Source organism: Kluyveromyces marxianus, chromosome 6 (assembly GCF_001417885.1).
Source record: "Kluyveromyces marxianus DMKU3-1042 DNA, complete genome, chromosome 6".
NCBI lineage: Eukaryota > Fungi > Ascomycota > Saccharomycetes > Saccharomycetales > Saccharomycetaceae > Kluyveromyces > Kluyveromyces marxianus.
Genome location: NC_036030.1, coordinates 209,470 through 223,322, shown reverse-complemented (window position 1 = coordinate 223,322; position 13,853 = coordinate 209,470). Strand labels below are relative to the sequence as shown.

General features: G+C 44.2%; 5 protein-coding genes and 3 non-coding genes across 8 annotated transcripts; 5 read left to right on the top strand and 3 right to left on the bottom strand.

Moving 5' to 3' along the window:
- Window positions 1-515: 515 nt before the first annotated feature.
- Window positions 516-848, bottom strand: SWM1 (Swm1p; the record flags this gene model as incomplete). Its single annotated transcript, XM_022820753.1, has 1 exon — window positions 516-848. The coding sequence occupies one exon, from the start codon at window positions 846-848 to the stop codon at window positions 516-518; it is 333 nt and encodes a 110-aa protein (XP_022677184.1).
- A 450-nt stretch (window positions 849-1,298) lies between these two features.
- Window positions 1,299-2,738, top strand: DFG16 (Dfg16p; the record flags this gene model as incomplete). Its single annotated transcript, XM_022820752.1, has 1 exon — window positions 1,299-2,738. The coding sequence occupies one exon, from the start codon at window positions 1,299-1,301 to the stop codon at window positions 2,736-2,738; it is 1,440 nt and encodes a 479-aa protein (XP_022677183.1).
- Window positions 2,739-4,418: 1,680 nt separating this feature from the next.
- On the top strand, window positions 4,419-4,489 carry KLMA_R605. The gene has a single exon. It is a non-coding gene; the product is annotated as a tRNA-Gly (tRNA).
- Window positions 4,490-4,727: 238 nt separating this feature from the next.
- On the top strand, window positions 4,728-4,798 carry KLMA_R604. Its single transcript has one exon. It is a non-coding gene; the product is annotated as a tRNA-Gly (tRNA).
- A 108-nt stretch (window positions 4,799-4,906) lies between these two features.
- Window positions 4,907-4,977, top strand: KLMA_R603. Its single transcript has one exon. It is a non-coding gene; the product is annotated as a tRNA-Gly (tRNA).
- Window positions 4,978-5,320: 343 nt separating this feature from the next.
- Window positions 5,321-6,136, top strand: KLMA_60098 (fasciclin domain-containing protein; the record flags this gene model as incomplete). Its single annotated transcript, XM_022820750.1, has 1 exon — window positions 5,321-6,136. One exon carries the CDS (start codon window positions 5,321-5,323, stop codon window positions 6,134-6,136), a length of 816 nt encoding a protein of 271 aa, XP_022677182.1.
- Window positions 6,137-7,251: 1,115 nt separating this feature from the next.
- HMS1 (Hms1p) lies at window positions 7,252-10,245 on the bottom strand (the record flags this gene model as incomplete). Its single annotated transcript, XM_022820749.1, has 1 exon — window positions 7,252-10,245. One exon carries the CDS (start codon window positions 10,243-10,245, stop codon window positions 7,252-7,254), a length of 2,994 nt encoding a protein of 997 aa, XP_022677181.1.
- Window positions 10,246-11,472: 1,227 nt separating this feature from the next.
- Window positions 11,473-13,329, bottom strand: EXO1 (exonuclease 1; the record flags this gene model as incomplete). Its single annotated transcript, XM_022820748.1, has 1 exon — window positions 11,473-13,329. The coding sequence occupies one exon, from the start codon at window positions 13,327-13,329 to the stop codon at window positions 11,473-11,475; it is 1,857 nt and encodes a 618-aa protein (XP_022677180.1).
- Window positions 13,330-13,853: the final 524 nt, after the last annotated feature.

Below are 13,853 nucleotides of genomic sequence, written 5' to 3'. Positions count from 1 at the left end.
TATGTGAGCTTTTTCTTTTCTGAATTCCGACAAGACTGCGGCACAGTGACAGACAGTAGGCAGTAGACAGTAGGCAGTAGGCAGTAGACACTAGAAGAAAGGGACTAGCACTGGGGTTCTGGTTTTGCAGTGTTGTATGCCTCTTTTTTTTGCTATTCTAGTTGCCGTGGGCGATGCGATGCGATGGCTTTGCTAATCGCAAATGCGGCACTTTGCTGACGTAAGATGTTTCCGACGACCGCAACGTATCGAAACGTATCGCATCGCATCGCAACGCAACGCAACGCAACGCAACGCAACGCAACGCAACGCAACGCAACGCAACGCAACGCAACGCAACGCAACGCAACGCAACGCAACGCAACGCAACGCAACGCAACGCAACGCAACGCAACGCAACGCAACGCAACGCAACGCAACGCAACGCAACGCAACGCAACGCAACGCTTCTGGAAGTGGGAGGAAGCGCGGGGTGCCAGGACAGGAGGGCCAGGTCACACTGGCGCCTCCGGCCCTCACAAGGGTAAGGGTAATTTGAGATCACGTGCTTTGATCACGTGCCTGAAAAGGTTGCCCTCGGATTCGTCGTTTCTCGTTAGGTTCCCGTTGCAGTCCATCAACAAGTCCTGGAACACCTGCCACTGGTCCTCGTCCACGTAGCAGTCCCAGTAGCTGTTGGGCTCGCCCACGTTCACCTGCAACCCGGCATGCGCGTCCTGCCGTACGCTTTCCTGGTCGGGCAAGGGAAACCGGTTTCCATCTTCGTTTGTGGGGTCGTTCCAGTTCCAGCACATGTGCTGGGCCCTTGCGTAGTGGTAGTGTCTTGTCTGTGAGTCCAAATAGTTCATTGTTGGGGGGGGGGGGCACTTCGTCCTGTGTTTGTCTCTTTGTCTATACCTATGCCTATGCCTAATGAGTGCAGGCAGCTTAGCTAGCTCTTCTTGTGTAAGAAGCGTTGTGGGTGGGAAGGCCCATCACGGGTGTATGGGTGTCTGGTGTCTGGGTGCTTGAGTATCTGGGTGTCTGGGTGTGTTTATTTTTTAAGTCACGTGGTGTGTTTAGTCACGTGATTGGCATGAAAAAATCTATCCTCTCTTCTTTCCCAAGATTTTAAGCTTTGCTGCTTAGACACTTTTGCCAAGTCGATAATTCCTTTACTAATGATTAACACCAGAGCAGAGGTTTCGAGAGGGGAGGTGCTAGTTTTTTCTATGTTGCTGGTTTTATGTTGTAGTTTAAATATATATATACATATATATATTAAATTGTGGAGGAATCAGCGTTAGGCAATAGTTCCTATGGATGACACTAGCTGGTTGAAGCCGTTGGTTTCACGCTTCAGCTGCGAAGGCTACTTGCTTAATAGCGGTACTTTCAGCCAGGTTGTAGGGACACGTCATTCCCACACGGTGTGGAACCAGACTATGAGCTACCCAGCGTGGTATGTGAATTGCACGAATGCGAATGAAACGGTGAAATTCATAAAGGCTTTGGCTGATAGTTCGCAGAAATATAATCTAAAGCCGCAGAAAAACGATTTCATGAATGGGAACTTGGTGATTGCGTTTGTGATTTCAGGAGTGTGTATCGGTGGGTGGATGTTATTTTTGTTGCTTTTCTTGTTGCCGTCGACGAACCATAATCGGCAACACCGTATGGTTCACTTGAACGTATTATACTTTTCAATAGTGCAGTCTGTGACATGGAAGATGACCAACGACCAAGTTTTCGCAGTCCAGTACAAGCACAATTCCCAAAACTCGAATGCGTTTTACTATGTGATATTCAAGTCGAGGTGGTTCCGGGTTCTGCGGTTTTTCCAGTTGCTATTTTGTGATATCAACTGGGTAATCGTTATATACTACCTTTGCCAGGGGAGCAAAGTGAGGTCGTGGCGGCTGAAAGGGTGGCCTGTATGCCTCAGCAACTCCACGAACGTTATAGTGACATTATCTGTGTCACTATCGGTATTCCACGTCATGTTCTTTGGGATCAATCTCTTCTATGCCCACCTCAAATACCTCCTGTGGGTGCAGGTACCGTTCAGAATAACGCAGATTGCTCTTTTCACAATATTTTTGCTGGCTATCATACGATATGCTTTCTATAGTTTGCACTCTGTGTCCTCTTCTATGGATAGCCATGTTACTTCTAGAAGTCGCAAGTTCATGATGTTCTTGCAGAATTACAAAGAAACTATTCCGCTACTCATATACAATATTACAGTTTACTTGCTCCTGTACGCGGCTGCGATCGTTCAGATGGTGCAGAACGAGTCTCGTAACCACTGGATCCATTCTCTAATCGCTTTCTTGAGAATACTAGTGTTTGTTAACGCCTGGGGGCTCATTGGTAAACTTGAGAAAAGAGAAAGGGAAATTTCAAAGAAATCGCTTTTGGGCCGGAGAATTGATAACAGAGACAGGTTCTTCGTCGATCCCAAGATCGATTATGTTGGGGATAAATCCTCAAGTAATAAGAAAAATAAGAAAAGACGTTTTTTCAAACCGCGTGTTAGTCTATTCCATTCGAAAAAATCGTCATCGAATCGTGGTGATACGGAGTCATCAACAGAATATTACGGAATGCAGGACATGGATGACGTTGGTCGTGCTGTCGAGTCACAGAGTTTAGATGCCATTGACTCTGAGAACGACAGTCTAGACACTATGTTGACAAGAAACGTTATTTATGAGCATAGTTCGAACTGGAATGGAGATACAGATCTTCGCATGTAAAAGGAAACCCTTTCACGTAAATACCATTTTATACATATATTATATTCAGGTCCCGAGTATAAAATACGACACTTTCATTTATGTTTCAACAGACAACGATACTAGAGGTTTTAGAGTTTTAGTTCCTTTTATCGAACTTATTAATGCTGTATTATCAGTAATTAAAATCTGATCTGGTTTCTTACCGGTGAGTGTATTAGATAAGTAATTTATACTTCAAATCTGTTTTGTACATCTGTTATGGATTGGTTTATTGTATTATCGTTGTTGCCGGCTATGACTATGTCATCAACGAATAAACATACAATTATTTCTAGGAATTTACCTTTTAGGTAAGTCCTTAATTGCTTTCTGCCAATTGGCTCCGCTTTGCTTTAGACCGTATAAGGATTTATTGAGTCTCAATACTTTATCCTTTTGCTTAAATGTGTGGTTCAAATCATATACTACATGTTCTATTTCATGGTACCAGACTTCCTTGGATAGACCCGTTTGTCTTCTAGCAACGAACGACAACGGTCGAGTAGAGTTCTGTTAAAGTAGTTCAAAACTCCATTGCCTCTTGAATCGGCTGCAGTTGTCTGTCCAGTCAATTCTCTTTGATTCACACAATTCGCAGTCATGATGTGGCTAAATATTTCCTCATTACTAGTACAATCACTACTTTGTGTGACTCTTGTAATATAGTATCCATAATATTTCGCACGTTTCTGTTTCATAGTACTTGTTTGGCCAAGACTCGAGCTGGTAACGATGTTACTCCTAGTAGATTTTGATAGAGACCACTACTCACAATTCTCCTATTACGAACAACACTTGAGAACACATCTATATTCTCGATCAGGATAGCATCACGAAGTGGTAAGACCTGTACACCATCATCAATCGCAGATTCGTTGTAACTTGTTGCAAAACTTAAACTAAATCCTAAAACCCGATAACATAATGCAGCACTCTTTTTAATTCTATTCTTATTTTCAGTGTCGTTCTCTTCCAAAACGACAGATAACTGACCTTCGTCTGACACATATACCATTGCTGACCCAGTGATGTTGTTGTTGGAAAGACATCTTAATAGATTAATGCTGTCAACCTTAGTACTATTGTCTCTATTTATCAGACCTATGTCATTATAATTTGCTTTCACAAAATTGTCTGGCACTTTACTAGCTACAATTAGAGTTATGATGTAGCACACTAACACTGCTGGATATGATAATAACATGTTGACATGTTTTCTTTGTTTAAATTGATAGAATTTTCAGTTCCCTTACTAATTTTATCTGTTTGTTTGTTATATTGTATTATATTTTATATATATATATATATATATATATATATTTAATAAATCACAGAACCTTTAGCAGTCAGAGTTATCTCTAGAGTTGGATTTGTTAACATATGAAGATAAGGAGTCCTCGACATCCAAGCGAACCTATAATCGCAGAGAAGATAAGGAAAGTAAGAAACGTCCAGCTGGAACCGAGCAATCAAGATCTCTGGTATCTGACTGATGAACCCATATTGTGCATTAGCTATACATCTATATATCTAGTAGTGTACATCTGGATACTTAGCCGCCTATTCCATTGGTCGTTACCCTATCTTAAGATATGCTCCGTCTCAACACCTTCCTTGTGCAGTGTGTTCCTTGCACCCAAACCCGGAAGCAAGAAACCAGCATCGGTGGTTTAGTGGTAAAATCCAACGTTGCCATCGTTGGGCCCCGGGTTCGATTCCCGGCCGATGCATTCTTTTTTTTTGTTTTATTTATTCTTTTTAACCGTCCTTCATCTGAAAGACTATATATTTTTTTCAAACACATACCAAAATTGGAACAGCGATAATGGTTTAAATGCAGATAAGATATACCATCCATCCTGTACCAAGATAAAGTGAGGCCTCAAGTGATGATGAATGGATATATTTTTTCACATGGTTGTCCTCGTTGTACCCCTTCCCAGACTGCGTTGCAGAACTCAACAATTAGCATCGGTGGTTTAGTGGTAAAATCCAACGTTGCCATCGTTGGGCCCCGGGTTCGATTCCCGGCCGATGCATTCTTTTTTATGTTTTTATTTCTAATTTTTTGTCTTTTTATTTTTTTGGCCCCGTGACTTCACTCTTCCCTGCTGGTGCCGTAATCTAAACCCCGAAACAAGAAACGAGCATCGGTGGTTTAGTGGTAAAATCCAACGTTGCCATCGTTGGGCCCCGGGTTCGATTCCCGGCCGATGCATATCTTTTTTGTTCTATTTTTTATTCTTAGAAATATCGTGTGTTACCCGGTCGATTTCCATCTCGGGCAACAAAAGAAGCACCTAAAACCCCATGGTGCTCCATCGTATATTTTAATATAGTATTATAACAGACTAGATATATATATATATATATACATATATATAAACTTCTTGCTCAAAACCAAACTAACTAGATATTAAACTGCATTTCACTAGGTAGAATATTAGTTACTGTGACTATTTGTGTCTCTTGTAGAAAAGTTGCGTGCTAAAGACCTGGAAAAAGTGGTTAATTAATAAAATCATACTATATTAATCATTCTGATACCATAGCTATATCCAATGAAGATTAGTATTTTGTCTACATTATTGCTTCTTGGGACTTTTGATAAGGTGATTTCGAGGAGAGTTGTTGATTTGGGTTCCTTAGATCTTTCTGAAGGTGAGGAAGTTATCGAAAAGAGGGAACCTAAGAGATTACCTTTGGATATTGAAGGAATAGTACATGATTACGACAAGAATCTGAAGAAAAGAGAGCCTAAAAGAGTTGGTTTAAGCTTTGAAAAAGTGTCAAATGATGATGCAGAGGTATTTGACAAGTCTAAAGTTAAGAGAGATATGAAAAGGCCTCAGTTTGTCATTGATATTTCTGATGGAAAGACGGAGGATCGGGTGAATTTGGATTCCAGACTTACAGTACTCCAGGATATCAGTATTTTCTCCAGTTATGGGCGTAACGTCTTAGATGTTGAGTCTCAGTGGGAAGATGGTTCGCAAGAATTAATCGTTATTGCACCCACAAATGCAGCTATTTCCAGCCTACCAAAGAAGCCATGGCAATTCCCAAAAGATATTGATGCTATGGAGGAGGCTGATGCGGCTCCAAAGGATATTGAGGATGCCATCAATGGAAATATTGCCCACTTTGTGAAATCCCATATCATATCACGTTCTAATGACTTTAACTTACAATCTACCGAGGTATGGCTCCATAGTGAGGCAGATTCATCTGAGAAAGGGGATATCGTCTTGAAAAAGCAAGATAACGAATATTACATTGCTTCTGCTTCGGATATGGACTTCAAACAAGTGAAAACAGTAGATGTTGCTGCTAATGGTGTTATTTTGATCATTGATGCATGCTTAATTAAGCCATGAGTGCAGTTAGTTCTCTGATTATATCATTTCGTTTTCTGACTCTCTCTCTCTCATCTTTTATTTCTTGTTGTTGTTTCTTTCTTTCATCTTTCATGTTTTTGCACATCGTGGGGAGTAAGAGAGGTTCTCTATTGCTTTGGATACCTTTGTTTTCCTCGAATGCTTGCTGGACTAGTATTTCATGACACTATGCTGCCTTTCCCCTCATTATTCATTTGCCTTTTTATTTACTTCTTTTATTTTTAAGTAGGTGATTACATACACCACCACTACTACTACTTTATACTGACCGAACAATCTATTTACTACATTCCAAGCACATATATGTACACACCTTACCCCATACCCGAGATAGCAGTTCAAACGAAATGATGTGTCGAATTTTAAAGTGAAATATATATAAAAAAGTAGTATACAAAATAATATAATAGAGTAATTGAGAATTGAAGAGATGTAGAAGTATAATTTGAAAACAGTGTTGTGCCTCAAACAAACCATAAATAAAAAAACATGTTGAAAACTGTAGAACATAGAATTTGGGGAAGAATGTGGGAAATAATAATGTACGATAGGTATCATATGGTAGTAATAATAGGAGTAGAAGAAGTACATTAATGATATATTATTTTGCTTGTTTGCTTGCTTGAAGTTGGAAATATTATAATTTAGTAAAAATGAATCATTTTTTTTTTTTGTCGTTTGTTTTTCCTTTATTAATTAATAGTTCTTTTTCCGGCAAGGGTTGATACAACTCTCTTGGAGGAAAGGGTATGATATAGGCAACGGTGGAGTTCATGGAATCTTTTGTATTATATCATGAATTTCAGAATATATAGAGGAACTCCACCATAAAAAAATTTTTATCATCAGATTTCATGACAGAAGGTTAGCGGGGGGAGTGAAGGATATTTGGTTGTGTAATTTCTTGTTTGGTTTTTTTTTTTTTTTTGTTTTTAGGGTCGTGTTTTCCATGTATGGTGATCATTGTTCATAAATCGGGATTAAAAGGTATAATAATAAAATAATAGTAATAATAGAAAGAAATGCCACCTTTTTCAAAATAACACTTTAGAAAGAAAGAAAGAAAGATAGAAAAAATAAGGTACATTGATCCATCATGTTTCGGATGGTTCAACTACGTTGTTATTAGTTTCACGTTTGATTTGATCCTTTTCTTCTTCTTTCTTCTCCTCATCATCATCTTCTTCTTCTTCTTCTTCATCCTCATCAAACAGAGAGTCAGCTTCGTCTTCTTCTTCATCTTCACCTTCATATTCTTCTTCCTCCCCATCACTTTCAACTAGTGAGTTAAACTTCAACGCGCTATCGACAAAGAAATCTACTAATTTTCCTCTTGTGTCCAGTTGTAGACACGAGCCGAATTTGGAGCCTACCCATATTCTCAACTTCCCACTAATGTATTCGAGCTTGGCGCTGACCTTGCTTATATCATCGATGTTCTTGTGGTTATCCAGTATGCGCTTAATGGTAAAGAATAATGCAGTAACGGATAATAAGGACATGTTTTCCTGGTCTACAAGCGATGTTGGGAAACGCGATACCCAGTAGGAGACTTCATCGAATTTTTTGTCTGCAACAACGGCTGAAATGATAGTGGAGTGTAGAATTCTGATGATATCCTTCCTCTCATCTTCGCTTAGGAGAGACTTGTCGACCTTTAGCTTGTCGGTAAGTTCTTTCACTGTTCTTGCATTTGGATGGAAGATACAGTCAAGAGAAGTAGACACGCCGAGCGATTGTAGTTCCTTGTTATCCTTGATCGATTCTAGATAGATTCTTTCCAGTTTGGTGGCCTGAGCCTGGGCTTGAGCTTCCGAGACTGGAACAGGAACGGAAGTAGTATCGTTCAAAGAAGCTTCGAACGTGGCGTTCATGGCACTTTCCACCTTCTGTTGGACGTTATAGCGGTACACAAATTGGACGAAGCTTGAGAGGTTGAAACCATCTTTATTCTCTGCGATTTGCGCTAGCAATGGTTCGTTTCCCAATGCTTCTGAAACATCCGACTTCAGGATATAGGAGATAGCCTTCCAGTCTGGGTTTTCCGTGATGGTGCTAGGCTTTGAGTTAATTTTGTTTACCTTGGAAGATAGAGAGTCCCAAGTCTTTTCGACGTGGCCAGAAAAGAGGATCTTGAAAGGCGATTTCCACAACTTGATGGCGTAGCACTTCAAGATCTCGTTTTGTATTCTCTCCATTGAGTTTTCCGGGTACTTCAACCTGTTCAAGAACAAAGTTTTCTTCAAAGTCTCTACGATCTCTGAGTTCGAAGTGAACCTGAGCGAGTCGACGTAGTTGACAACGATATCGCTCATTGCACTGGAATTTCCACCCTTGCTACCAGCAGATTTTCTGTCGTCCATAATCTGGGACATCAACTGTACGATGATGCCAAAGAATGCGCATAGTCTAAAGAGGGAGATAAAGCTTGAGAAGAGGTTGATGTTTCCGTTGCTGTTGCTTAAAGTGAAACCCTCCATTGGCGAGTAGTGGAACACTGGCATTGCCATGAGGCCTCTTACGGTTGAGAAATCGCTTGAGTCGCCGCCGAAACAGTTTGCACCCATGGACATTGCAATGCCTCCCAGTAGCATTTTGTTTCTGAATGAGTGGTTGTTGTTGTTCATGTTGCTTGTTGGGTACGCATTCGTGAAGATGGTTGGGTCGCCGCTGATGTTTACATCTGATGCGGAAGTTGAGGTAGAAGAAGAAGTGGATGAACCTGAACGGATAGGAGCTTGAGCGCGTGCCGCCTGGTGTTGCTGAGAGTGATGCAAGGACTCCGACGTGGAGTTGTTGCGGACTGAAAGTGGGGTGGAGAACGTCTCGCTCTGTTTCAGCTGGTCATTTTCTGCCTTCAGTTTCTCGACCTTACCTTCCAAATGCTGGATATACTCGATAGTTTTCACCAAGATGGAGGCCTTGTTGAGTTTCTTTGCGGGCTGCAAGCCGTCCAACCTGATCTGGTCTAGTTCTGTGACTGGGATACCTTCTTCGCGTTTCATGGTAACGCAAAGCGAGGGGATAATCTCTTTCAACTGGACGATTTTGTTGTTGATATTTGTTCTGTACTTTTTCTCGATGACGTTATGGGAGGTACGTTCCTTCTTTGGCTTGCCGACCTTCCCTTGGACGGAGGAGGTTAGTCCTGAACCTGAGCCATGGGTCTGAATTTGGCCTTGGCTGAGGCTCTGGCTTAGGCTCTGGGCCTGGTTGAGACCTTGGCCCATGTTATTATGGCCCTGGTTCAAGGTTTGGCCGAGGCTTTGGCCGAGACTCAACCCGCCGTGGGGCGAGGGACGCGAGTCTAGCGAGTCTGTAGGGGATACCATAGCGTCGAGCGACTGGACACCTGCGGGCAAGCCGGAGGCGACCGATGACTGGGGTGCCGAATGGACCATCGAGTTGGCTGCAACCGGGATACCGGCGCTGGCGAGACTAATGGGTCCCTGACCCTGGCCCTGGCCCTGGCCCTGGCCCTGGTTATTCTTGTTGTTGCTGTTGCTGTTGGCCCAGGGGTCGCTCTCGGACTTGATCATAACGTGCAGCATCGAGTCTGTGTCGTTTGTGATGGAGGGCCTCAGTTCTGTATCGCTGAGATCGAACGGACTGTAGTTGTTGTAGGGGTCCGAAGAGGACGAGGACCCGAACGAGCCGGGGTTGGGGTTCGCATGGGTATGGCCAGTAACCGTTGCAGCAGCAGCAGCCGCGGCCGCGGCTGCTGATGAGCTGGTGCTGTTGCTGTTGCTGTTGCTACCATTTCCATTCCCAGTCACGTGACTCATCACGTGACCCTGAGAAATCTGGCCTGGAACCTGGATCTGACCCTGAGCTTGAGCTTGAACCTGAGCAAAGCCCTGGCCCTGCGAGTGCAGGTACTGCGGCTCAAACGCACCAGGACCCATCCCACCGCGCCCGCTCACGCTCCCAGACCCAGACGCCTGCCTCACCCCCTGCGAATCCGGCGAGAAGAAATCATAACTATCCGCATCGCTGCTATCCTCGCTCGTCAACGACTGCAAAAACATATCCACCTCCGAAAACGAGCTGGGAGGTGCCCCCAAATTAACACTGTGTGTGAATGGCATCGTGCAAGCAAGTCTCTAGTTCTAGTTCTAGTTGCTCTAACCTTTGGATGCTCTAACCTAAAACCAATAATAAAAGAGAGAGAGAAAAACCGCTTTCTTGCGCAAATATGCCTTGTGTAATGTACTTGACAAAGTAATTCCTGTAATCCTTGTAATCCTGGGAAAAACCTGGGGCCTGTAATATCACCAAACACACTCGTGAAATGTAGAGTATGGTGTAAAACAGAGTAAACAAACCGAAAGCGCCTTTTAAAAAGTTATTTGTGTAAAAACCCTGTAAAAAAGCCTGTCAAAAAAAGCCTGTAAACCTTTAAAACAGACAGATATACCACTTTGTATATAGAGAAAGAAGAAAAAAAAAAAAGCTGTCAGAAACAAGGCCGCCTAAGGCTGGGTAGTAGATACGGCAGGCATTAGGCTAGGCATTAGGTATTTATTAGGTATGGTAATAGGTATGGTAATAGGTATTTAGTTGTGGTTGATGGGGGGCCCCTATTACAATGCGGTAGTGTGGGCCGGCTGGGCCTAGGCTAGGCTAGGCTAGGCCAGGCCGGGCCTAGCTTATGTTAGCCTAGGCTAGGCTTTGCCTAGCCGCTGGCGCTATCTGTCCACTGTCCAGTGTCCAGCGCTGAACCAGTTTCTGAGTTCTGGGCCAAAGTCAAGGAATAGGCTCAAAATTAAGGTAGTAGTTATGCTATTTAGGCTGGCAGGCAGGCATTGAAGAAGGAAGAAGAAAGGAAAGAATAAAAAAAAAATTTAAAAATGGCGTGATCGGAGGCGTTTCTTTTTTGGAGATTATTAGGGGATGGGGGAAGTTAAAATGGGATTGGCTGGCTGGCTGCGTGGGTGGCTGGCTGCGCGGGTGTAGTGGGGGGTTACGTAACGGAGTTCGGAGGTAGAAGTAGAAGTAGAAGGGGGAGGAGAGGAGCGGGGGAAGAGTACGGTACGGTACGGTGCAGTCTCGGCTCGGCTCGGCTCGGAAGTAAGGGGGAGGGAGATAGGAGGGAAGAGTGGAACAATGGGGGAGGGAGGGTAATTTCTGGGGAAGTGCATTATGGTAGGGTAACTAAGTGGCAGGGTAACTAAGTGGAAGTGTGACAGCGTGACAGCGTGACAGCGTGACAGCGTCAGTTTTTTCTCTATGTAGTGGTATATCTATGCCTATGTTTAGCCTATGCCTTGCCTATGTTTAGCCTGGTGTATCTATGCCATGGTGGAGGCCCCCCGCTATGACTGGCGGGAGTATGCAAACTGCGATAGCGATATGCTTCGCGATATGCTTCGCGAGGCGCTGGTCCGGGATGGGTCACGTGACGGAACGGTGTTCGATGTCATCGCGCCAGACATGGTGCGGCGCACCGCTGGCCGTTGCTGTGGAGTCCTGGCGGGCAGCTTGGCAGGCAGCTTGGTGGGCAGCTTGGCGTGGGCAGGACCCTGGCCAGACGTATTTGTAACGTTTTTCAATGGAACTCTTGTCGTGGCCGCTTCGTGCATGAACTTCTTGCGTAGTTGCGCGAGAAGGTTTGTGTCTGAGTCGTCTGGGTCGGCTGGGCCCTGGTCCTGGTCCTGGCCTGGGGCCTCCTCGACCTCGCTCAGTATTTCCGATTCCTCCTCGGGCGTCAGCAGTTGCGACACTTCTGTCGAATCCTCCTGTGTGTCTGGCAAGTTGTCTTCTGGCCCGGCCTCTGGACTGACCTCTGGCCTAACCTCTGGTGTAGTCTCCGGCCTCCGGAAAAATTGGCTGCTCACAGTCCGCTTGGCCGCAGCCCCCGCAGCCCCCGCCGCAGCCTCCGCCGCTCCCACGTCTCCACACATCTTGCGCTTCCTTAGCGCCCGCTCCATCTTGCTCATAATCCCTGCCCCTCCATCGGACTTGCCCTTGCACCGTACCGAGGAAATGCTCGCCCGTTTCGTCGCAATGCTATCAATTGTGGTGGTAGTAGAAGTCGCTGTTGTTACACTCACCGACGACGACGACGCGCCGTTTTGCAAACGCAACTTCCGCTCCCGGTTCGCCAACGGCTTGTTGAAATCAAATGGATCCAGCTCTCCAACACTGATCCGTCTGTGCAACTCGTGATCAATCATATCGTCGCTGAAAATAACCTCCTTCTCACGAATACCCTTCCGAATCGCCGCTCCAATGCACCGAAACAACTTCTCGTTCGCCATGTACTCACGAGGAACATCGTTCAACGTCCACAACTTCTCCCGCTTCGGACACCACACCCGCTGGAACCGGAACGCAAAGCTCGCATACTCGTACTCCTCCCAAAACGTTTTCGGCACTGCAAGCTTCCCGTCCCTCTCGATCTCAGCAAGCGCTTGCCTCATCGTACGGTTCTTCACCACATACTTCATCGCAGTAATAAGACCAACCTTGGGAATACCATTCGTGTAATCACACCCGCTCAAACATACAAGCGATATCAATTGCTCCTCATTCAACTTCCCCAACGGGAACTTCCCCGAATTCAGCTGGCTGAAATTGCGTCGATCGATCTCAATGCACTCAGCGTTGTCGTTCAACTTCGTAATTAAACGCCTACATCCAAACACTAACAAATCGCTATCCTCAGATATAATCCCATGAACAAGCCCCTCTTTCTCCAAATATACCATCTGCGCATCCGCCTCGTACGGTGCCACCACATACGGTATGCTGTTCACTTGCAAGTACTCAATGACACATTTCGCCATCTCAGGCGTTATACTCACACATTTTTGGAAATAATCGTATGCAAGACGCTTGTCTCCAGCAGCATACAAAGCATGCGCCTTCTCACGGTTCTCATGTCGCTTATCTGCTCGCTTTTGTTCCGTATCCTTCTTCACTTGGATCGAATCACCATCAAATACAAAGAATGGCGTAATCCCAAAGTGCTTGAGCATCGTTATCCGCTTGATGAAAAACTGCAAGTACTTATCCGTGGGCTGGTTCAACGCAAGCTCCATCGCACATGAATGTGCTGACCTGTGAAGCCACGCATACCCGTCAATGGCTAGTGTTTCGCCCTGGTACCGTGCCAAACTCACTGGATTCTGTATCGGCTTTAACTGTGGAAGAAGTCCTGAAACACCCATTGCTTCAATAAATAAATGAAAGGAAAAAGGTTTAGACTTTATTCAGGTACCTTACTTGCTTCAATTACCGTCCATTGACCTTCCAATAACCTTGATCTTATCAAACTGTCTATACAGATTAGATATATATTTTACACATATGTTGAACCTTTGAACCAGCCATTGTCAGTCAATGTGTATGCCTCGGCTCTTTCCTTTTTTTTTTTTTTTCCTTCTCTAAGTCGGGTTCTCGCGACATGTTATGTGGTGTACGGTATATAGATTTACGCGTCGCGTTTTCTCGAAACAACGCGTTGTGCGGGTAATGTAAACAATCAGGAACGAAATTTTTCTGGATTCCAAACAAAACGGAACACCCACACATCCGTTTGGCTTTTTTACCCGGAGAGTAAGTCTTTTAAGTCGGAGATTTCCGACTCTCTCTCTTCGATAAGCTTTAGTTCTAGCTCTAGCTCTAGCCACACTTTACCTGGCACGTATACAAGAAACAGTCATATATGAATGAATTTATACAATATACAGTA